This window comes from Strongylocentrotus purpuratus, unplaced genomic scaffold (assembly GCF_000002235.5).
Source record: "Strongylocentrotus purpuratus isolate Spur 01 unplaced genomic scaffold, Spur_5.0 spur5_scaffold_20, whole genome shotgun sequence".
NCBI classification, from domain to species: Eukaryota; Metazoa; Echinodermata; class Echinoidea; order Camarodonta; family Strongylocentrotidae; genus Strongylocentrotus; species Strongylocentrotus purpuratus.
Genome location: NW_022145606.1, coordinates 9231992 through 9257188, shown reverse-complemented (window position 1 = coordinate 9257188; position 25197 = coordinate 9231992). Strand labels below are relative to the sequence as shown.

Sequence of the window (25197 nt, the reverse complement as noted above, 5' to 3'; positions counted from 1 at the left end):
TTTGGAGTGCGTTTGGTTCTGAGGTCACTTGTAATTTTTAAAACTAAATTTATCAGATCCAATTCATGCACTTACTGCCTGAGTGTGCATTATCTGTGTACTTGATTTGAATACTTTGGTTGCTATAAGTTGTGACTAAGCTACTGGTTTATCATAATGGCAAGTCGCAGAGCTAGTGGTGTAGAAAAGGGTACTTTTAACAAAAGACCTACCAGAGGAAGTGTTACTAGTGTAAATGATGATTCTAAACGTCGACATGGATCACCCAGGCCAGTAAGGAGTACTAGAGATCCAATTTCTTCAAGTGACTTCGCAAGTAGTTGTGGCTATTGTCACGAATCTGTTCATGAGAATGATCCTGTCATTGAGTGTGAGCTGTGCCAGATCTGGTTCCATTGTTATTTCCAGCAAGTTTCAACTAAACTTTACGAATTACTGGGCGAGGAGCCAGGCATTATTCACTGGTACTGTAATATTTGCAAAGGCCATGCAAGGAGTATGCTCTAAACTATGACCCTACTTCAGAACCAACACGACAACCTCCGGCAGGAGTTTAACGAGTTGAAGAGAGATGTCAATGGATATAGAGAGGAGTGTAGAGGAACCTACAAGACAGTGAACAGAAAGTTGGCGAATATTAAAATGTGGGGAAAAGGACTTGCATCTGGGTTTGAACAAGACATAGTTGACAAAGTTGAAAAACTTATATCTGACAAGTTTGTGGAGATGGAAGAGAAGGAAAGAAGGAAACCTAACCTGATATTTTGTTGGCATTCCAGAGCCAAAAAGTAGTAACCCTGAGGACAGTATGGAAGATGACTTCCAAAAAGTCAAATCGCTAGTCCATAACTCTCTTGGATCATCGCGAACTGCTGAACTTTATATCGTTTGGGGAAAAAGACTGATGCCTCTCGGCCGCTTAAGGTTGTCTTAGAGTCGGAGTTATCAAGAAATGAAGTCCTTCGGAAGTTCAAATCTGAGGTGGGGGAAGGTGATAGACTGATAGTTGTGACTAAGGACCGTACAGGATCGGAACGTGATGCCTACAAGAAGCTTAGGAGTGATCTGAAGGCCAGAAGCGAGAAAGAGGAGCAGAACTTGGTTATTCGTAATGGGCGGATAGTGCAGGTGAAAAGTACTACAATAGGCAATGGTGATGCAAATCTTGAAACCAACAAAGTCAGAGCACAGAAGGTAAACAAACATGCGAATCCTGGTGAGACTTTGCAGCGGAGTTTTCGCAATGACGAAAGTTCCAGAGAGACGGAGTAATCCAGTAGCAACTAATCATGTACATAGTAGCACCAGCACTGTTTCATGCACTAGCACAGAGATAATATCAACTTTTGATAGTGGAGCACAACGGGATAAATCAAATTTTTCCAATCACCATTCTACGAATTTTTGTGATGCACCAAGTGAAGCACCAAGTGAAGCACCAAGTAAAGCATCAAGTGATGCACTAAGTGATGCACCAAGTGATGCACCAAGTGATGCACCAAGTGAAGCACCAAGTGATGCACCAAGTGAAGCACCAAGTGATGCACCAACTGAAGCACCAAGTGATGCACCAAGTGAATCACCAAGTGATGCACCAAGTGAAGCACCAAGCGAAGCAAATTATTACGCTGACAGATTTGATGATTCTTTTCTTTATGTTTTGTATACAAACTGTGATTAATTTCTGAATAAAAGGGAGGAATTTAAGCTAAGACTTCTTAAGAACACACCTGATGTGATAGCACTTACAGAAATATACCCCAAAAATGTTCAGTATGAAATACAATCAAGTGAATTGGAATTAGAAGGATATCAGCTTATTTTTACCTGGAAATTTTTTCTCATGCTCAACGTAATGTCGCAATATATGTGAGGAATGTTTACTCATGCTCTATGGTGGATGTGGATGGTGCCAAATTCAAGGAATCATTGTGGGTACAGTTAGAGATCAAGAACAGGATTGTTTGAGTGGGTTGTATTTATAGATCCCCATCAAGCAGTACTGACAATAACCAGGAGCTTTGTAATTTGATGTCAAAAGTATGTGCTGGTAAACCTGATAACCTACTTATTGTTGGAGACTTTAATTACAAGAACATCAATTGGGATCTTCACCGAGCCGATAGTGGGGCGGATCACTCATCTGAATTTCTCTCCTATGTTGAGGACCTTTACCTCTACCAACATGTGCAGTCATCAACACGATATAGGACTGGTCATGTCCCTAGTCTACTTGACCTGGTGTTCACAAACGAGGAGGATCTTTTATCGCACATTAGCTATGATACACCCATTGGAAAGAGTGACCATATTACATTGAACATGCATTTACTGATTGGGACAGAGAAGAAGGAGGAAGAACCCTATGTCAGAAGTTATTACCATGCCGACTATGACAAGATGAGAGAATCACTAAAATACATTCATTGGGAAGAAGAACTTCACGAACTTACAGGACTGGAGGCTTGGAATTTCTTTGAAAAGACAGTCCACATTTGTATCGAGTCTTATGTTCCACTGAAGAAAAGACGTTCAAAGAGACAACCTGAATGGTTCAACCAACGATGTAAACAAGTAGTAGACTTAAAACACAAATCTTGGAATAAATATCAGAAGACCAGGTGCGATGCTGAATGGTCAACGTACGTTAGTCACAGGAATGTGGCAACTTCAGAAATCAAGAGAGCTAAATCTGACTTTGTAAACAAGATTGCTGATGAAGTTAAAGTCAACGTTAAGAGTTTCTGGCACTATGTTAAAAGGCAAACTAAAACTAAAGGTGCCATTCCAGACCTAATGGATCTTGGGCAAAATCAGACCAGGAAAAAGCAAATAATCTGTTTTTTGGAAGTGTCTTTACACAATAAGACGTGGAATCAATTCTCAACGCACCAAGCAGAACTCATGAATCACTTGAAGATGTAGAATTTCGTACAGAGGATATTTCTGTTCTGCTTTCCAAGCTAGACATTAACAAATCGGCAGGCCCAGACGGGATACACTCTAGAGTGCTGAAAGAACTGCGCTACGAATTGGTTGAGCCTTTCCAGATTATCTTCACTAAGCTTATGAAGAAGGGAAATATACCAGATGTCTGGAAAGAGGCTATTATGGTGCCACTCTTCAAGAAAGGGAGGAAAAACGATCCGACAAACTATCGACCTGTCAGTCTTACATCGATAGTGTGCAAGATCATGGAGAGGATTGTGAGAAAGGCACTGATTGAGCACCTAGAGATTAATAACCTATTGGACGACCATCAACATGGTTTTCGATTTGGCAGGTCCTGCGCTACCCAAATTCTTGAGGTACTTGAAGAATGGACAGCAAAAATTGATAACGGCCATAGTATCGACTGCATCTATTTAGATTACAGGAAGGCATTCGACACTGTCCCTCACAAACGTCTCCTTGTTAAGCTACAAGCCAATGGTATTTCAGGACGCGTCCATAACTGGATAAAGGGGTACTTGACAGGACGATCACAGAGAGTGTCAGTTAACGGTAAACAATCACCATCGTGCCCAGTATCCAGTGGAATTCCACAAGGAAGTGTTCTCGGGCCTATCCTATTTCTTTGTTTTATTGACAATTTGCCTGAGAATGTAAAATCTGGAATTAAACTATTTGCAGACGATACAAAAATCTATAGTGTTGTGGAAAACAGAAGTGATGCCGGAATCCTTCAACAGGATATTCAAGCTGTTCAGAGATGGGCTGAGAAATGGCAATTACAATTCAATGTCTCGAAATGCAAGGTCATTCATTATGGGAGGCGTAACCCGAATTTGACTACACCATAGCAAATGCTGGCGAAGTTAGCAATATACCTGTATCCGACTGTGAGAAGGACCTTGGCGTAACTTTTGACTCTGCACTCTCATTCTCAGATCATGTGGCAGATGTAGCAAGAAGAGCCAACATCAAGTTGGGTATCATAAAGAGATCCTTTTCAAGTCTAAATGAAAAAGGATGGCTTATGCTCTACAAGACCATTATCCGGCCTACTCTTGAATATTGCAACTCGGTCTGGTGTCCCAAGTTCAAGAAAGACGAAGACTTACTTGAAAAAGTGCAGCAAAGAGCTACCCGTCAACTCGCACATATTCGTCACCTACAATACCATGAGAGATTGAAAGCCCTCGGGTTAGAGACACTCATTTACCGAAGACAGAGAGCTGAGCTGATTCAAATCTTACGTCCATGAATCTAGAACCAGAGGCCACAGTATGAAAGTAAGGAAGCCAAAGTGTAAATCTGTGCTTCGTCAAAATTCCTTCTCTGTGCGAAGTTGCAACAACTGGAATTCCTTACCAGACTCAGCAGTCAGAGCAACAACTGTAAAATCCATCCTGTGGAAATATTGGTACAGCCACCCCCTTAAGTACAGTCCATACAAGAGAGATAGCATTACCTGGAGGGGCAAATAAGTTTATCTTTACGCTTCAACATCAAAGTAAACATCAAAGTAAGTAAGTAAACCCCGCGCAGGGTTTTATTTTGATGACAAATGCAGCGATACAAAAATAAAGGAATCTGTCGCTTGTAAACAAAATATGACGCCATTGTATATTCAGCTACACACACCGCGGTATGTTCGGCGTTTCAAGAGGGGACAAATGCCGTTTTTAATATCATTCCGGGGGGTTTTCAATTTGAAAGTCTGGTTTGTTTGATTGTTGATTAACCCCTATCCTGTGTATTTACAAGCAAAAGATTTAAGTTATCAGAATCGGGTCATATCCCCTTTTGAATGGTTTGACATGCTATTACATTTATATACACTAAACTCGTTATAATTTGACAAATAATAGCTTTGCAATTATGTTCATTCTTTATGGGATGTCGTCTGCTTGGGCAGTATTGGTCCATATAGTGACGTCATTAAAACATCGTTATTTTTCCGGTGAATCTCTCGTATATCCCAGCTGCTATGGAGGTGGTTGTATTTTTATTTGTATACATCACCCCATATGTAGTTGACCTAAAACGTATACGATGGCCGTCTGTTAGCTTACCAGTTTCTAGTGATACATTAGTTGACATATTTGTGATTTTCTTTGAATTTCACCTTTAAATAAAATTATCTTTTACGGCTACTAATGAGCAAATGTGTTATTAAAACTGTAAAATATTAAAATATTAAATAAATACATAAGTTGGGTTTTTTGTTGTACGCAGAAAACCTAAGTTTTGTATCCTTTTATCGATATTCGACTTCAAATGCTTTTGTTTTGAAAATCCTTGCAGAAATGTGTCTTAAATGATATCATCTTTCACATTATTTAACAATTAAAGTGAAATTTTGCCATCAAATTGTTTGGGCTCTTACACTTTACATGGGGCTTTAAATATTTGTTTTGATCATTTCTTCAATGATCGCAGGATACAAAAACAAATATACCATGCCTTCTTGTTGAGGTACTAGTTGAAACTATGGGCCTCGGTGACTCCAATTCTACAAAAGGAGTCAAATCTTGCCCATAGTTTTAGCCAGAACCTCTCAAGTCAGTATATATTTGTATACTTTTGTACTAAATGAGATGTAAATACCTACCAAATCCGCCTGCGGGTATAAGTACTCCTAAAACGATCATAGCTACATCTTGGCCTTCCATTTTTGTTTCTGCAAAAAACCATCAATCATGTAAAACGAGAGACTTCAACCAAAAGAAAATCCGTATTGATTTCACTTTTACTATGTAAACCTATCGTAAAATATTTTAAAGAAGCAAACGTGGCATCCCGCAGATAACATTGCCATTTTATTCCTGTGATACCTTTTATATTTTAATCCAACTCTTTAACATTCTGTTTAGTATTAAGATGCCAATCCGGCTTAAACGTATGGGTAATCATCGAAAAAATTACACAAATGATGTTAACATTAATAATGTACCATTAAAACGTAAACCATGCAAGTAATTATGAAGTAAGCTTTCTCTTTACCATGTGTCTATAACTTCCGACCTTTAATTGTCCCGTAAAGGATTTAAACAGAAAAACAATCAAATTTGTTACAAGCTACGATGACAAAACAAGTAAGCATTGTACCCAATAAATATCTCACCGAAACATTTTGTTTTGTCAGGGGAAATTCTTCCATTATCGCAGATTATGGTAGTCCTCGCCGTATCACCGTTCGTGTATCCACCGTTGCATGTCACGGTAATGGCAGTTCCATGGGGAACATGAGGGTTTGGTGAAATCGCATCTGAATTAGGGATCTCTGGCATGCTACAGGGAGCTTCATGTAAAAACATTTAAAGAAATCGTTATTATAATCATATTCATGCAATGATAACAACGAATCGGAACTAATGGTTGTAATATGATGGCATAGAATCAGAACAACATTTCAAAGGATTATTTTGCCATTTTTAATAAGTTTTGAGTCTCGACGCCAGTAAAGTTACATTCGTTCGTACCTGTCATCTTCAATCAATGTACTGTATCGTGCGACGTATTAGTGACTTAAGTAGGTATCAATCAAAAGTTACTCTTGATAAAGAGCATCTTTAGTATTAAAGATTTTCTTCATTTTGAGACATACAGTAATGCCTTTACAGATTCATGACGCTAAGAAAATACATTGTCGAATTTAAATGAAGATTTCAGGATTTGCCTATTCTCTTGAACTATGTGTATACGTGATGGAGCGTGTGGGAGCGCGCATGTATGTGTGTTTGTGACGTTAGAGGGGGGAAATTACCCATGCACACTGGTGGATCCTTGTCCCATAATCCGTCATAGCAGTAGATTTCCTTGTTGCCGACTAAGGTATAATTCTCGTTGCATTCGAAGACAGCCACTTCTCTGTGAGAATAGGGATTCGAGCCTATTACTACCTCCCCATAATCAGGATTTGTCAAGGGTTTGCAGTCGGCTGAAAAACAAAAACAATATCGATACTGTAACAGTTGTTGTATGTTCCGTTGTGACTTATAAAAGCGCTTTTTAACAAAATAAAATAAAAGGCATTGTTATTTTCATTTTGATTTTTGATTTTCCTGATTATCATTATTACTATAATCTTTTTTTATTAATCATTGCTCTTTACTTTAAATTTCATGTTTTTGTTCATGTATATTTTCAAGTATACATTTCGATGTACATGAATATAAATAGATACAAAATGTATAATACAGTACATAATTAGAACATGTAACATGTATCTAGTATGCCGATATAGGATGGCTATGGCGTAATCATGAAGCTTGGATTTTTGGAGCCCTCTTATGTATCAGTGAACATAAATAAGAAAAGAGCGACATGCAAAGGTTGATATGAAGGAACCAAGGTTAACACCGATATTGATGCGAGGTCTTTAACGATAATGGTTCAACGAACATATATGATGACAAAATAATTTGAAATTATCATCAACATCATTATTGTTACCACTCCTATTGTTGTTGATGTTGTAGATAATATCAATATCATAATTATTATTATTGTCATTATTATTGTTATTATGACCAATGCTATTATATTTTCGTATTTAGAAGTTTATAATCACTGTGCGTAATTGATGATGAGTAGTCTTTATCTTACCGTAACAAGAGGGTAATGGCGGGTTGAATGTTCCATTACTACAACCGGAAGTCGTGCTATTCCCTTGTCCACCTGAGTACCCCTCATTACACGTTACGATTAGGACATCACCGTGATGTATTGGAGGAGAGGACGAAGATGAATCTGAGTTCGGTATAACTTTACGGCTGCATTGGGCTGATGGTGTGTGTAAAAACAGGGTTCGGGAATAACAATCTTGACACACTGTTAGAACAAGTATTACAACTTTTAATCAACTTGGTTAACATTTTAATTAACCACGGTGATTACCATATGAATCACACAATCGTTGGTTAAACTTTAACCAACGGCCTCTTGATTAAAATTTAATCCGTGGTTGATTAAAAAATTTTAATCAATTATTGGTTAAACAAATTTGCTCAATGTTGGTTAAAATGGTGTTGATTAAACTTTAACCATTTGTTGGTTCTTTATGCTTTGTTCAGGGCTGATTCACATGATGTTGGTTAAACTTACATGGGTCGTTGGTTAAAATTGTAACCATTGTAGGTTAATTCTGATTTGATTAATTCACACGTTGTTGGTTAAACCTTAGTGGGTTGTTGGTTACAGTTTTTAACCACTGTTGGTTGGTTGGGGTTTGGAGGTCTTATATCCTCGTGTTTGCAGGTAGGAAATTGTTTTAATATGATTATCATCAATGCTAAAATTGTAAGGAAGAAGTGAAATAAGGTTCTTGCTCAAATTAAAAACGTTTTGTGTCCCGGGCCCGTAGGTTGTAGCTCAATCAGTATTCAGTAAGTGTAACGGATATGACCTACCCAAATTGCATGCATATTCAAGACGTTTCATTTCATGATGATAATTAGATTTAAAAAAAAAACATAGTTCTAGTCATCATTCATGCATGTAATTTGGGTAGGTAATCCGTAATACACTCCTCTTTCTTTGGGTCCGTGCCTCCTTCACAGTTGAAGATTCTTGCAGACTGACGAGTGTGTGTGCTTACGAGAGCCAGGTGCATTGTGCAATGCTCACATAATGGTGCAAGTAAAAAGTTACTTACTGGTTGAGCTATGTACAGCCTAACGGGACACATATCGTTTTTGATTTGAGCAAGAACCTTATTTCACCTCTTCCTTACAATCTTAGAATTGATGATGATAATATCAAAATAATTTCTTACCTGAAAACACGGAGATGAGACCGTCCGAACCCCCATTTCCTTAGCGACCTCGCGACATCCTCCATTGTTAATTTTGTCGCACGCATAGCATGTACTTTGTGTACTTGTAGCGAGTGTATTGTGTCGAGCGATCGCTAGCTACGCGCTTCGATATCGTTCCGTTGGGTCACGTGACCAGTACTTTAATCAACATTGATTAAACTTTAACCGGAAGGGGGCTATCATTACTGTCGGAATTTTGTTTTTAATCCATGGTGGGTTACAATGTTTGCCAACGACTTGGACTTAACCAACATAGGTTAAAAGGAATAGTTTTGATCAACACTGTTTTTAACCAACGCAAGATTAAAAGTAAATTTTAATCAACACTACATTTTTAACCATGGTCGAGTGTTTTTTAATCAACATTGTTATAACCCGCAGTTTTTTAAAACTCGTTTTAACAGTGTATGGAATAAAGTTTATACGCTTCAAGTGATGTATCAATCCAATCATCCTCTGCCATTTCAAGTGAGTTACCAAGCTTCATTCTTATGAAATTCGTGAGGGGATGCATAAACATCAATATAAAGCACACCTGAACAAAAGCACTCAAACAAGTCTAGAAGATGATGAATTGAAATAGAAAGTAATAATTAACATAAAACCACTTTAGTATCAGTAATCCACCATTATATTGCATGAACATACAAAATTAAAATATAATCTTCATCTTTGAGAAAGTTGGAAGTTTTTGTTTGCCAGTTAAAGAAATATGAGCATATTTGTGTAAATGACAGGTCAAGGTTATGACTTTGTTATTGTGTTCATTGACTATGATAAAGTCATTCAAGCTCGCTAATTAATGGTCACATTCTGAGTTGAAACCGTGTTAAATCTGGTTTAGACATGATAAAGATGATGTAAGTTAAATTAAGTGTTAGCTATGACATTCTACATGAATTTTAGAGAGATTTGTCAAGTGTCTGACTTATAATTATTTATATAAGATTTACAAGCAAACATAAAAAAGAGTTAGACACTAAATTCAGACAATGCCTTTGATTTAGTAGCGTGCTATAGCTGCCATAATATTGTGAAACTTATATTCATAAACACATACTTATTATGCATTCATGTTATGCTTTATCATGTACAGTTTTCACAGAGTAAAGGTAAAGTGAATGATTAAAGGCCTTGGAGACGGACTAACACTCCCTGAGTCATTGTAATTATTCAGCGCCTCACAAGCAGTCACAATCTTCAATGCGATGATTTCATTCGCTACAGGCGCTTGCATGCAGGAACACCCGCCCCCATAACACATTTTTTCCGTACGTTATTTGTAAATAAAATATTTGAACAAAGACCTATCAATTGAAGGAGCTTAATGTATACCCCGACATCGAAAATATATAATTTTTACTTTGGAAGCTAACACACTCCAAACGGGTTTTGTATTTCGTAACTACGGTAGGCATGTGTATTGTTTTACTACTTACCATAACAAAATGGCAACGGAAGGTTAATCATCCCATCTTTGCAAACTGTCGTCATACTCCTTGATTGTCCGTTCGAGTAACCTGTGTCGCACGTTATAGTAAGAGCCTCGCCATGATCCAGAACAGGATACGGCGAGGAAGCATCCGAGTTCGCAATTACCGGTCTGTTGCATTGGGCTTTTAGAACAAAATAACACAAGTTTACATTAAAGACATAATCATTTATGCCCGCGTCACACTGTCCCGAAGTTGACTTAAGATGGAAACACGATGAAGAAAATTTGAACTTCGCACGAAGATGGCCCCATACTTGGTCAACAGCCAACCAACAGCCGAAGCAAGTACGAAGCCTACAGAAGGTCACACGATGGCATCCGAACCACTCACTACTGCAATACGAAGATGTGAATTTGTAATAAGAAGTGTACCCGCAGGCCACACGAAGGCCACACAATGACTACACGACGTCGTATTGAGTTACGATGCGTTCCGACTAGGTCACGAAGGCGTCACGAGACCTCCCGATGATATAAAACCTTCGACCGACGGTGGAAAATTCAATTGCTGATCGGAAATTAATGATGCTCAGAGCAGGGGCGTCGGAGCGACTTCCAAATTTGGTGACGGGACCAACAAAAAAGGGCACTTTCTTGAAAAAAAGGGACACCTACCAAGGGAAATCTCAGATCGAAAATATACAAATTGTTAGACATTGGTATGTACCCATATACATTGTGGTTACATTAACAGGGATGCTCTCAATATTTATTTCTCTTTGTACATCATAAAAGATATTGCTTAAGCATCATACTTTGCAGTTGGGAATGATGGTCTTAATATTCATATGCGAGCGAGGAAAAATGTTAAGATTTGTGAGGTCGCAGTGTAAGAAATTGCATCTTATAAAGAGAATTAAATCCAATACTGATGGGTTATACTCACATTCTAATAACGGAAGACTGAAAAGACCTTTGATAAGTAACATAAGCATTTACGCTTACGACATGTGGTCTCCTGCTTTTTCCTTTTGTAAGAAACTTTTATTTTAACTTGAAACATATTTTGTCAAACATCCATGTTATTCATTATATTTATTTGAATGTTTATATGTATTGATTTGAAAAAGTGGAAATAAAACTAAACAAAACAAACAAAATAATTATATCATCTATGAAATCAATGCGAGTGAGTGTAGCGAGAGAGCTTTGGGAGAAATCGCCCTAATATTCACTTTAAATTTGGGACACATTTAAAAATAGAAGAAAGGGGGACACTTATCGAAAAGGATGAGACACTTATTAAAAGGCACTTATGAGAATGGTAAATGGGAATTTGTCGACGGAATTGGGGCATCCATTAGATTTTGATAGGGGCATTCATAAGAGTTGAAAATGGGAATTAATGAAAAGGGGATAGGGCCCTTATTAGAAAGGAAAAGGGCACGTATCATTGTTAAAAAGGAAATTGTCAGGGGTGTAAAAGGGGCATTTATCGCCCGTGAAAAGAGGCACTTGACTAAATATGAAAAGGGGGTACTTATGATAATTTTAAGGGACACTTTTGATAGGTGAAAAGGGGGCATTTAAGAAAAGGGGAAAGAGCTCTTTTGTTCTAATGGGAAAACTTATCATACGGAAAAGGGGGCACTTATTAGATTGTAAAAGGGGCACACGTGGAAATAAAAGGTGTGCTTATGGTAGTTATTAAAAGTGAAGGGGCACTTCCTACAAATTAAAAGAGGCACTGGTCGAAGTAAAAGAGGCACCTCTTAAATTTAAATATAGTAATTATCAGAGGTGAAGGGGGCACTTGTCAAAAGTGAAATGGGCACTTTTTAAGGTAAAATGGGCTCTTTTACTCTGTAAAAATGGCACTACTTACGAAGTTATAAGGGCACTTTTCTTACGTAAAAAAGAGCACTTTTGAGGTACTTGAAAAAGCCTCTGGCTATGAAGCTGGCTTTTTATATTCATTTATTCACTCATTCAAAATGGTTTATTTCAATTAAAACTTTCATCGCGGCGTTTAGCCGAATTACAAAGGTTTACAAACAAAATTAAAAACACATATTGTAATATAAAACATTGCATTACATGATATATTCAATCTGAAAACAAATCAGTATAGATACGAGAAATATAGCTTATTGCAACAAATTTCCACGTTTTCATGACACATGGGAAACGCTTGAGCTACTTAAATTCAGCCGTCTTTGTCGACACCGTGGTCCCATCTGGATGTCATCGTATTATAATACGATGGCTACACGATGGCATTGCGAGGGTTTCACGTAGTCGTGTTGCCTTCCGAAGACAATCGGGCAGCTTCTTGTTTCCTTTGTATTGTCTTCGTGAGGTGATAAATGCCCGATGGCACCGATGATCACACGAAATAATTACAAAGACGACACGATTTGACAAGATGCCCTCACGATAGCCCTACGAAGGGCAAAATGGACAAAAGAATTCAACACGAAAATGAACAATCGCAAGGTCTTCGGACAATCTTTTGGCACGCCAAAGATTTTGCCACCGCTCACGAAGTTGCTTCTGGAGCCTGAAAAATCTACCGGCGGCCACACGATTGCTTCAGATGCCCTCACAAATGGCCCGATATGGCCCGATGTGTTTACGATCAGAGCCGAATTTGGAATTTCATTCATCGTGTGTCCATCTTATGTCAACTTCGGGACAGTGTGGCGCGGGCATTAACAATGGTTGTATCCGGCTTATGTCGAAAGGGTGGGTAGCTTCGCGTCGCGTCGCGTTTACTTGAACGCGATCATTCGTCCAACCCCCCCCCCCCCCCCCCCCACCGGTTTGGCCGAAAGGGTGCGATGACCAGTCTTCCACATCAGACGTTTATAATATAATTTAAAGACTAGAAATTTAAGTCCTTTAAATTGAAATGTTTAAAATAGAAAAAAAAAATCAAAAATTAAATAAAACTGTTTTTTACGTAGGCTAGCAGATCAGGAGTATATAAGAATTAAATCAATTAATAAATTCAATAAATATCTAACAATGTCAACTAAAAATAATATCCATTTATTTATATGTATATAATTCACTTTTTTTTATGTAAACTAGTCATGCATAACAGTCTTTAAAAATTAAATAACAAATAAATAAATAAATAACGGAGTAGGCCTACCGCCCGCCTGGCGTATTGCACCCTTTCGAGATAAGGGATGGGGGGCTTTCTGAATTCCGTACATAGAAAGAAATGGATATTATTTCTTGTTATTTTAATAAATATACGTATGATATGCAAGACTAGGTAAAAACCATTATTTGAATGGTCGCGTTCCAGTCAACAAAGCACCCTTTCGTGCCAAACCGGGGGGGGGGGGGGGGGGCTTTGAACGAACAATCGCGTTCAAGTCAACGCGACGCGACGTACCCACTCTTTCGGCAAAGCCGTTGTACCCGTTGTACGATAATGTATTGCACAACACGGTGAAATAGAGATAAAAGAAGAGAGATTGGTATAGAGAGAAAGTGAGTGAGAGAAATTTGAAAATGCTTGAAAATGACTTTGCAAATCATTGGATTATTTACAGAGGGTCTGGCATGTTGTTAACTTGCTGAATATAATCCTTTTTTTGGGGGGGGGCATGTACTTGTTCTGTTTTAAGTATCCTTTTACTCAACAGAATGCACCTTTTAAGACAAAGGATAACACATGTTGGTTAGCGTTAAACTACCGTACCACCTTTTTATATCTGTTTGAAAGTCCAGGATTAAAAAGGACAACGCATTATATCAATTCGGGAGATGAGATAATAAATAATACTTAAATTTTTACCGTGTTTTAACCACATCAAAACCTTACCATAACATAATGCTACAGTTGGGCTAAGAGATCCGTAACTGCATACTGACGAGCTGGACTGTGAATTTCCATTTGAATATCCACTGTTACACTTTACAATAATGACGTCACCATGGTTCAGGAGAGGATTGGACGAAGTCGCATCAGAATTCGGAATGACAGGTCTGCTGCATTGGGCTGTTAGACAGATAAAACACTGCTATAAAACAACTTCAAAGCAAAATATAACAAATCTGTCTTGTAATAAGTGTGTGTTTTTAAATCTCCTCTCACAGAACAAAATTGTCTTCTATATGTATATTTACCTTACGGCGTCATTAGAAGGACACATGTAGTAAACAAAAAATAGCCATTAAGCAGATATGGTCATTAGCAGGACATTTTTGTAATAGTCTGATTTTCAGATTATTGTGCCGAATGGTCGTACGTTTCGTCCTGCGCAAAGATTCAATCAGTTAAATTTTGGCCATTACAAGAAGTGGGTTACTGCATGATGTAGACAAATTTTCATGTACTTTTACAACTAATTTTATGTATGTTATGCCCAATGAAATAAGAAGAACTTAGTCAGTCCTTCAATAGTGTCTGACAGTGAAGACTAGAAAGTAAATGGATTTCCTTGCATAATTTGAATACTAGGACACTGCTAACGTTTAAATGTCACAGATAGGACACACGTGACATATTCATAATTTCTTCAATGTTCTATAGAATTTGATGTTGGCTGCAAATGGGACATATTAACTTTATTACAACAAGTTGGTGTATATACATATATATATATATAGAAGATGTTGTAGAGTGCGTATCAAACAAACATTTACCAAACTTTTGTAGCTTCTAATTAAAGAAAAATAACTTGTGTGACCCTGGATCATATAACATTAAAAGGTAACTAATAACCTGTCTAACGATACCATATTCTTAACTGGCTGCCACTGATGACTGAGCAGCAGGCTTTTCCAAATGTACTGTCAAGATCCCCTCGTACCAAGTCTGGGCGTGAGTGATGAATGACTATTTAATGACTATTAGGCAGTTGAACAGAAAAGGTGTTACTATCAACTCAAATTAAAGGAATTGCTTAATATAAGCACTTTTTTCTTTCTCTTTGGTATTTTGATGAAGAGAGTATGAAAAGGGTTGTACATGCTCTCATCATAAGCAAGCTTGATTATTGTAACGGGTTGCTGTTTGGAATGCTTGATTTTCTGATAGCTCAGTTACAAAGAGTCCAAAATGCATGTGCAAGACTTGTCTATCGTCGGTCAAAATTCACTTCAACCGCACCTCTTCTAAGAGAGCTCCACCGGTTGCCAGTCCGTCAAATAATTTCTTTCAAAATGTTATGAATTGTTTATAAATCATTGAGTGGTCAAGCTCCTAGTTACATAATAGAATTACTTCAACTCAAAGTCCAGTCCCACAGTCGTAGCCTGCGCAGTTCCACAGATAAATTATTGTTCCAGATTCCCCAAGGCAGAACTAAATAACTCTCGGGGACCGTGCTTTTGCTAAAGCTGCCCCAAACTATGGAATAGCCTGCCAATATAAATACAAAGCACTCTATCTCTCAATGTATTCAAATCCAAATTAAAAACATATTTGTTCAAGTGAGATATCCTATTTTGTAGAATTTAGTTTTTTTTTTAAGTAGCTCTTAACCAGCGCAGCTGAATATATTTTGTATAAAAGCTGCGCTATATAAATTTATTATTATTATTTATGTATTTATTATTATTATGATGATTAAAATCTTGACTTCATTCGAATCCCTTGTTTAAGGTAACCCTTCTTTGTGAGTGATATAAAATGGATAAAGTTTTTTGGGATGTTAACTTTTTTAATGAAAGTCTACTGTCATTGTTTTACAAAATTATCATCACATGTGCTCCTTCTTAAGTTTGTGTTTATTAACCTTTGAGTTTTCATTCGCTATTCGAGGTAAACGCGTTATGCTCCCCATGGGTGCGAAATGGTGCAGCGGACAAGTGAGCAAAGAAAACCCAAGTGAGCAGAGAGATATCGTGAGGCTTTTCGATATAATTGTAGGTTATCCCTAAATACATTGCATCTTTTTATTAAAAAATAAAGGACTGAAAGCACGAGGCAAAATTTAATTTTAAAACGATTTATTAGACCAAAGAAGCTCATGCATAATTGCCTGACCCACATTCGTTCCGTCAGCCCAAACTTGCTACATATACAATTCTATTTAGACAAAAGCTTTTAAAGACCCGGGTGCTCAGTTACCCGAAAAAGAATGTTATGAATAGAATCTCATTGACCAAAGAATAAGTTACGTTGCATCATGAATTTGTAATAAGGAGCTACCAAAGTTTGGTACACATTTTTGTATACGCACTGTTTTTACACTGTTGGCTATAAAGTTTTAATATTTTCCCCTCTATTCATGACGTGATTGTGAGCTAATGATGTAGTCATGATAAAAATAAAGGTTGTATCTTCTCAGGACTGTATTGATCAATCTAAAGAGTTATATAGATTGATCAATAAAGTTCCTAGGAGAAAAAAATGCAGTTCGGTATTGTTATTTCAGCTTATAGAGGGAATATCTCCTAAGATATAAACCGACAAATTCAGAACTGTTATATTTCACCGAGGACACAGGCCGGGGTTTGAAATGTAATTGCACAAAAGGAATTCTGAATATGGAGGTGAATGTATGTCATACTGCACAACGATTCAGGCATTATCTTTTTTTAAAGAATTGTGGGTAGTTATGATCTAACACAAACGGGTATTGTCCAGAAAACTGTTTATATTGCAGGAGTTGAGTGTCACTTGAACATATTTCCTGCAAATAGGATACTCGTTTGAATGAAGACAAAAAAAAATCACACAAAGAGACATGCTAATGAAAGAAAATGGATAGTGTAAAATGCAGCGATACATTGATTCAATATTAAAATTCATTAGAGTAACGTTCGAATGTAAAACAAAGGATAAAATACAGGTTAAATATTTTTATAGATTAATATTATATTATGATATCAACAACAACAACAACAATTATATTGATTGAGACATATAAATTACAGGTAAAAGCATTTATTTGTGGTGGGGGAGGGGGCGGTTCTTACCGTAACAGAGAGACAAATCTGGTTTTAGTTCTCCGTCAGCACACCTTGACGTGGAGCTCTGTGATTGCCAGGTGGAGTAGCCGGTATTACACGTTACAACGAGTAGTTCACCGTGATGAAGGGGTGGACTTGCTGAAGTAGCATCAGAGTTAGGGATTATAGGCCGACTGCATTGGGCTTGAAACAACATTGGAAAAAGATTGATACGCATTACACATTTTAAATGGTAATTCGAAGAAAGGCAACATGATGGTAATATTATTTGTTGCATGCTATATACATGTATACTAAATGTTTGTTTGTCGGTGATTATGGTGTAGCTTAGTACAATTGAAAAATGGTAGAGAGCGATAGCTCAGTCGGTAGAGCAGTGGTTTCGTAATCCGGTGACCCGGGTTTGAAACCAAGGCGCTGCCCTGGTGCCCTTTGCTAAGGCATTACTCCTCATTACCAGGTCCCTCGGAGAGGACCTAAAGCCATAGGCCGTCTGGTTGCTTACTTTAACAAGCATGTGTGATTTCTTAGCAGTCAGGTAAAATAACCAACTGACCCGTCCTTGTGGTATTATATAAAAACTGTTAGGAAAACTTAAACAAATATATTGAATGCATAATTAACATACATTAGATGCAGGAGGGCTACAGAAATAAGCAGAGTAGCTTGACGTGCCGGCAGCACTCAACGTAGATACAACAATACAAATAAAAATAAAAAAGAATGACTTGCAGAGAAGAAAAGGAAAGGGGAAAGAAGGAGGAGGAGGAGGAGGAGCGTTGGTAATGATACAATAAATCTCATACATTAACGAAATTCTTGACCAAATATCACTGTCTATTGCAGAGATAAGCACTTGGATCAAGGAGTTATAAGAGCTGGAGTCCCAACTGATTCGGCGCTAAATATTTTCTGACGAATTTTTAAGAAAAGGAAAAAAATGTGGTCTTTCCGTCCACCCCCTCTTCTTATTCGCCGGCTGGCTGACTCGCCGCTAAACATTTTTTCTACGAATTGGGCCCCCTCTTTGGCCCCCTATTTGTTTACATGTTTTTCGTGTAATGCTGGTAAAGTTTAATCGTATACATATCATAGAAAGCATCGGGATATAAATATTACAAATTTGTGTGACATAAGCTGTTATTATGTTAAATAAAGAACTGGCACAAGATCTCATCAGACTGGCACTACACATCAGATACCATATGTAATGCAATAGAGGTTCAAGTTACTCTAGACCTACAATAGCCCATAACTTATGAGAATACTTCATCATAGAGAAGGTCAGAATAGTCGTTTAGATAAAGGGCCTTACCATAACAACGCGGCACTGGAGGATAAAAAGTATCGTCATTGCAAACCGATACAGAACTCTGTGATTGTCCATTCGAGAAACCCGGGACACATGTTACATTTAAGGTATCGCCATGGTGAAGAGCTGGCGTAGGCGAAACCGCATCTGAATTAGGTATCACTGGCCTGTCACACTTGGCTGTATAAAACGAGAATGACAAATAGTCAATATGTAATAGTGGCAGTAATCTGTCAGATCAGATAGGCAATTCCAGATCATGAACAGAAACAAACAATCAAATTACAAACTCGCACCCCCCCCCCCCCGCGTGCATTTTGGTCTAATGAGGGGAAATTATTTACATCTACTTTATATCATTGTTAGACAACCTAATGTTTTTATTCTGATTTACAAACGATTTCCACGAAAGTAAAGTAAAAGCTATGTGCCTTTAAACAAAGTTATAATAATGGATATTATATTTTTGATCAATGAAATCCTGTTCAGTGATTGGTCAACAGAGCCTCACGTGACCCAACATAACATTGATATGATGTAACCGTGACGTCATCCATGGTATAGTGCACTATACAATGGATGACGTCATATATATATATATATATATGCGATCAATCAAGATCAATGTGCTAATGGTCGCTGTCGCGGTATGTTCGTCTGCGCTGCTTTTACCAGCCAGAGCACCAGGACTATACAAAACTTCAGTGACAGTAAACATTATTATTAACATTTAATATATAAGGTTGGTTCGAAAAAATAAAAAAATATATATCATACACTATTTCAAGCCACTAGTGAAATTATGGTTTCCTCGGCGACAGAAATACGCCCCACAGAAATTCGTGCTATTCCTGCCACCTCGATCCATAATTTCAACTAAAGCCTCTCAGTGCATGGTTTATTTGTTTACTATTAGGCTCACCATAGCAGAATGGAACAGGTGGGTTGAGCATTCCATCATTGCATAATGACGTCGTGCTTTGTGATTTGCATTGGAGTACCCTGCACAGTGGCGTACGCTGGATTTTTTCAAAGGGGGGGGGGGGGGGGAGAGTTAAAATCGGGCCCAAAATTTCGCAACGACTCAGCCAGCAGATGCATAATCGGGGGGGGGGGGGGTAAGCGGACGCTTTTTTTTGAGAAAAGGAAAACAATGTTCTCTTTCCGTCCACCCCCTCTTCTTATTCGCCGGCTGGCTGACTCGCCGCTTAACATTTTTTTCTACGAATTGGGCCCCCTCTTTGGCCCCCTATTCGTTTCCATGTTTTGTTTGGTCCATTTAATTTGTGATAATGGGGAAATATGTATAAACATGGCCCTTATACGAAAATCTAGTTGAATTTATGGAGTCATTATCAGCGAATTCAGTCATTAGCCTATTTCCCTCGGGGCATCTCTCATGGGGAAATATGCAGTCGTTCAAATTATCCCATAAATTCAACTACATTTTCTCAGGTCCTATATATGAATGTGTATATATATTAATGATACTTATATTGCTTACCATAACACAGTGGCAAAGCAGGATGAAATGTTCCATCCTTGCATATCGATGAAGAGCTCTCAGTTTGTCCGTTCGAGAAACCCACGTCACATGTTATCGTGATATTCTCGCCATGTTCAAAGAACGGAAGAAGCGACTTCACGTCTGAATTTGGTATCACCGGCCTGTAGCATCTTGCTGTTATAAATAGATTGATATAGGAATGGGGATGTTATGCGGCTAATGTACACACAAAATCCTGTGGTACTGGTATTATTAACGATGGATACTGCACTACAAAATAATTTAATATATGAACGTAATTGGTTTGATAAGTCGTTTAGTGTAATGCTGGTAAAGTTTAATCGTATACATATCATAGAAAGCATCGGGATATAAATATTACAAATTTGTGTGACATAAGCTGGTATTATTAAGCTAGAATTTTCTTGTTTTTATTTCTTATCTGTGTTTTGTCTTGATCTTATTTCCAATGAATGTATACGTATGTACAATTGATTCAGTTAACTTCCATTTTTTTTGTAAATCGGGTTTTACATTCTATTGCGAACCATCTCTAATTCTATTAACAACAAATGTCATATTATAAACCACGCCTTTTGTGTATTTACACCACCTGAACGTTCCTCTTTACTGTTCATATTTATATACATGTCATTCCAGTTCATCTACTGGATTCTCCGTTACTCACCTGTTACTTCATGTTTTATCAATGACTGAACCTCTATTATCTAATGTTGGTAATGATCAACAACTGTTATTACCTGATAATCCACAGGCATCCTCCTCCTACATAACTACAGATGACATTCGTCATGAAGCTGACACGGCTGAATATTTAGATTTATGCACTGCTGAGTTGCAACTGAACATGGACTCATGTGAGTCTTTGTCAGGTAGCAAACATTCACGCTATTTTACAGAATCTCAGTTCATTGATCACTTTTCAAAGGCTGTCAATCAACTATCTTTTCTACAATGCAATGTCAGAAGTCTCGGTAAAAATTTTGACCAGTTTCAACTACTCCTGGACAAAAATTAAATATGATTGTTCATTCATTGATATTTGTGAAACCTGGATTAAATCAAACTCATCACTATTTTTAATTGGTGGCTATACTCTTGTCACTAATAACAGGAAAACAACACTGGCGGCGGAGTTGGCCTGTATATTTCAAATGATTATGAATCCAAAATACTTAATGTCTTAACCATCATGTCTGATATACTTGAAAGCATATAGATCGAAGTTCCGGGTAAGAAACGTATCATTATTGGTGAAATCTACAGGCCACCTCAAAGTAATTTCATTGAATTTCTTGAAATTGTTCAGAATATTTTATCATCACCTCATATTGCCAACAAGATGTGCTTTATAATGGGCGACTTTAATGCCAACTTGTTATCGTGTGACTCAAATTCTCAGTATTTGGATTTCTTAAATTTGCTTTTATCCAATTCTTTTCTTCCCCAAATCACCAAACCAACAAGAATATCAAATAGTAGTCACACTTTGATCGATAATATTTTTACAAATGTATCTTCTAATATTGAATTTGGTATAGTGCTTTCCGACTTGAGTGATCACTTCCCAGTGTTTGCTTTCATTCCCAATTTTCATTCACAGTGTAATTCCAGTAAGCAGGTGTCGGGCTTTCGTAATTTGTCCCATGTGAACATCGAACGATTTTGACAAAGTCTTATCTCTACTGATTGGTCTGAAATATATAATTGTCAAAATGTAAACGATTGTTATAACAGGTTCCTTGAAATTTTTGATGATTTATACAACCTGTATATTCCGATCTGTATTCCATTGCGTTCTAATTACAAAAAAGTGCCCAGACTGCCCTGGGTCACTATCTCTTTTGAAGTGCATTAACCGTAAAAACAAATTGTTCTATAAATATAAAGTAAAAGAAACTGAGGGCTCTAAACTGAAATACAATATATATCGTAATATTCTTACATCTTTATTGAGACAGGCTAAAAAAAGATTATTATTCTTCACAATTCAATTTATATAAAAATGATGCTAAAAATACGTGGAAGATTATTAATAATGTTCTGAAAAGTAAAACTAAGACTAATTACATTGAGAGTGTGATTGATGATGGTGTGAAGATTCAAGACTCTCATGATTTAGCTGAATCTTTTAATTCTTTTTTTTGTTGATCAAATAGGGCCAAAGCTAGCTGAGAAAATACCCACATCTGGTAGACCTTTCCATTCGTTTCTCACAAATTCCAACCAAAGTTCATTATTTTTAACTCCAACAGACTGTTCTAAATTAATTAGTATTGTCTATAATTTTAAGAATAAAAAAAGTGCAGGTGCTGATGGCATAACTAATTTCTTTTTAAAAAAGGTAATCGATGTGATTGCCCATCCTCTTGCTCATATTTTAAATTTATCTTTACTAAATGGTATTGTACCTCAAAAAATGAAAATTGCTAAGGTGGTTCCTATATTCAAATCTGGTAGTAAAGATGACTTGGGTAATTATCGCCCAATTTCCTTGCTTTCGTCGTTTTCAAAAATCTTAGAAAAGCTTATATATACTCGTACCTTTAAATTCATAACTAAATTTAATATATTATCGTCATCACAATATGGTTTCCGACGTAAACACTCCACAACTCATGCATTACTCATGTTCATTAATAAGATTGCATGTGCTATTGATAATATGTCCAATACTATTGGTATTTTCCTGGACTTCTCCATGGCCTTCGACACAGTTAACCATGACATTCTCTTATATAAACTATCCCATTATGGGATCAGAGGGAAGGCCTTGGAGTGGTTCAGGAATTACCTCACAGATAGAATGCAATATGTTAATTTAAATGATCATGACTCATGTCTACGACACATCACTTGTGGTGTCCCGCAAGGATCCCTTCTTGGTCCGCTCTTGTTTCTACTTTACATTAATGATTTCCAATCTTCCTCCACCATTTTGTCATTCATACTTTTTGCCGATGATTCTAATATGTTCTTTACTCATCCAAATCCAAATATTATTGCTGACGTTGTAAACAATGAATTACTATCTGTTTTGGAGTGGATTTATGCCAATGAATTATCTCTTAATGTGACTAAAACGAACTATATGCTTTTCAGTAACTCCATAACATCACTACCTGGTAACATTTCCATTAATGACACAAACATTTTATTTGTTGTACACACACAATTTCTTGGTTTTGTTATAGACTGTAAACTTAATTGGAAAATGCACGTTGGAAATTTATGTAAACTTTTATCACGAAATACTGGCGTCATCAACAGACTTAAACACTTCTTTCCTCTTGATGTCCTGGTGAATCTATACTCCACCTTATTTTTCCCTTATTTAAATTACGGTATTTTAGCTTGGGCCAACTGCCCCAAGACTCAACTGCATAGTTTATTGGTCATTCAAAAAAGAGTCCTGAGAATAATTCACAATGTTGGTTTCCGGTCACATTCTAACATCTTATTTTTTAACAATAACCTTTTACATGTGTCTGACATATTTCTCTATAATTTGGGTATTTTCATGTATCAACTTACAACAAATGATTTGCCTGATTCTATTGCTTCTCTTTTCACTAAGAACTTGGATATTCATTCATACCCTACCAGGAAAAGGAATGATTTTCACATCCCCCTTTTACGCACTTCATTTTCTCAAAAAACAATTGTGTATACTGGTCCGTCTTTTTGGAACAATCTTCATCCTGATTTACTTCACTCTTCTTCTATTCATCAATTTAAATATAAACTCAAGTTACATTTGTTGAATGCATACAATAAAAATGATGACTAGACATTTTATGTATAATGTTCTTTTTTCTTATAACGTGTACCATTTTACAATTTATTTTACAATTCATTTGCAATTTTAGGCGTTCTTTTGCCTGTGTGACATAAGTTAAATTATTTCAGGAAAGGAATGAATAATTCATGATTTCTATTGTTCGGTTATTGTAAACGTTCAGGTGGTGCAAACATGTGTGATAGAGATAGGTGCATACTCTGCTATTTATTGGCTCGTTACTCCTCTTCGTTTTAATGTATTTCTTTTTCTTTCTCTTTTCTGTATTGTATTGTATCGAACTCGCAAACATTTATTTGTCAAATTACTGCCGTCTTAATTTTAATTGTGTACCTCTCGCTACAGTAAACATTTTCTGTCCCTGTTATTTTTCAAGTCTCCCAGGAACCTATTTTTTTACAAGATCTGCTTTTCTATAGGTTCCTGCACATTTCACAGTTTGTAATTTTGTCTGGGTTTCATTTAAATGATATTAGTTGTCAAACAAATGTGATGATTACCTTGTCAATTAATATAATCATTTTTTTAAAATTATGAAACAATATGTATTTTATTTATATTTTGTTATCTATATTATTTCTGCATGTGAAATGTGAAATCAATAAACTCAACTCAACTCAATTATGTTAAATAAAGAACTGGAACAAGATCTCAACAAACTGGCACTACACAGCAGATACCATATGTAATGCAATAGAGGTTTAAGTTACCCTAGACCTACAATAGCCCATAACTTATGAGAACACTTCATCATAGAGAAGGTCAGAATAGTCGTTTAGATAAAGGGCCTTACCATAACAAAGCGGCACTGGAGGATAAAAAGTACCGTCATTGCAAACCGATACAGAACTCTGTAATTGTCCATTCGAGAAACCCGGGTCACATGTTACATTTAAGGCATCGCCATGGTGAAGAGCTGGCGTAGGCGAAACCGCATCTGAATTAGGTATCACTGGCCTGTCACACTTGGCTGTATAAAACGAGAATGACAAATAGTCAATATGTAATAGTGGCAGTGATCTGTCAGATCAGATAGGCAATTACAGATCATGAACAGAAACAAACAATCAAATTACAAACTCGAACCCCCCCCCCCCCCCCGCGTGCATTTTGGTCTAATGAGGGGAAATTATTTACATCTACTTTATATCATTGTTAGACAACCTAATGTTTTTATTCTGATTTACAAACGATTTCCACGAAAGTAAAGTAAAAGCTATGTGCCTTTAAACAAAGTTATAATAATGGATATTATATTTTTGATCAATGAAATCCTGTTCAGTGATTGGTCAACAGAGCATCACGTGACCCAACATAACATTGATATGATGTAACCGTGACGTCATCCATGGTATAGTGCACTATACCATGGATGACGTCATATATATGCGATCGATCAAGATCAATGTACTATTGGTCGCTG

At 36.9% G+C, this 25197-nt stretch overlaps 1 protein-coding gene across 1 annotated transcript in view; it reads left to right on the top strand.

Annotated features, from left to right (window-relative positions):
• Positions 1–510: 510 nt before the first annotated feature.
• The window catches only part of LOC115927571 (mucin-2-like), a 46198-nt gene continuing 21511 nt past the window's right edge, over positions 511–25197 (top strand). Inside the window, exons 1-2 of the mRNA XM_030993632.1 lie at positions 511–626; positions 1420–1598. Of these exons, the coding sequence (XP_030849492.1) occupies positions 511–626; positions 1420–1598 (295 nt within the window). The remainder of the gene's footprint in view (positions 627–1419; positions 1599–25197) is intronic.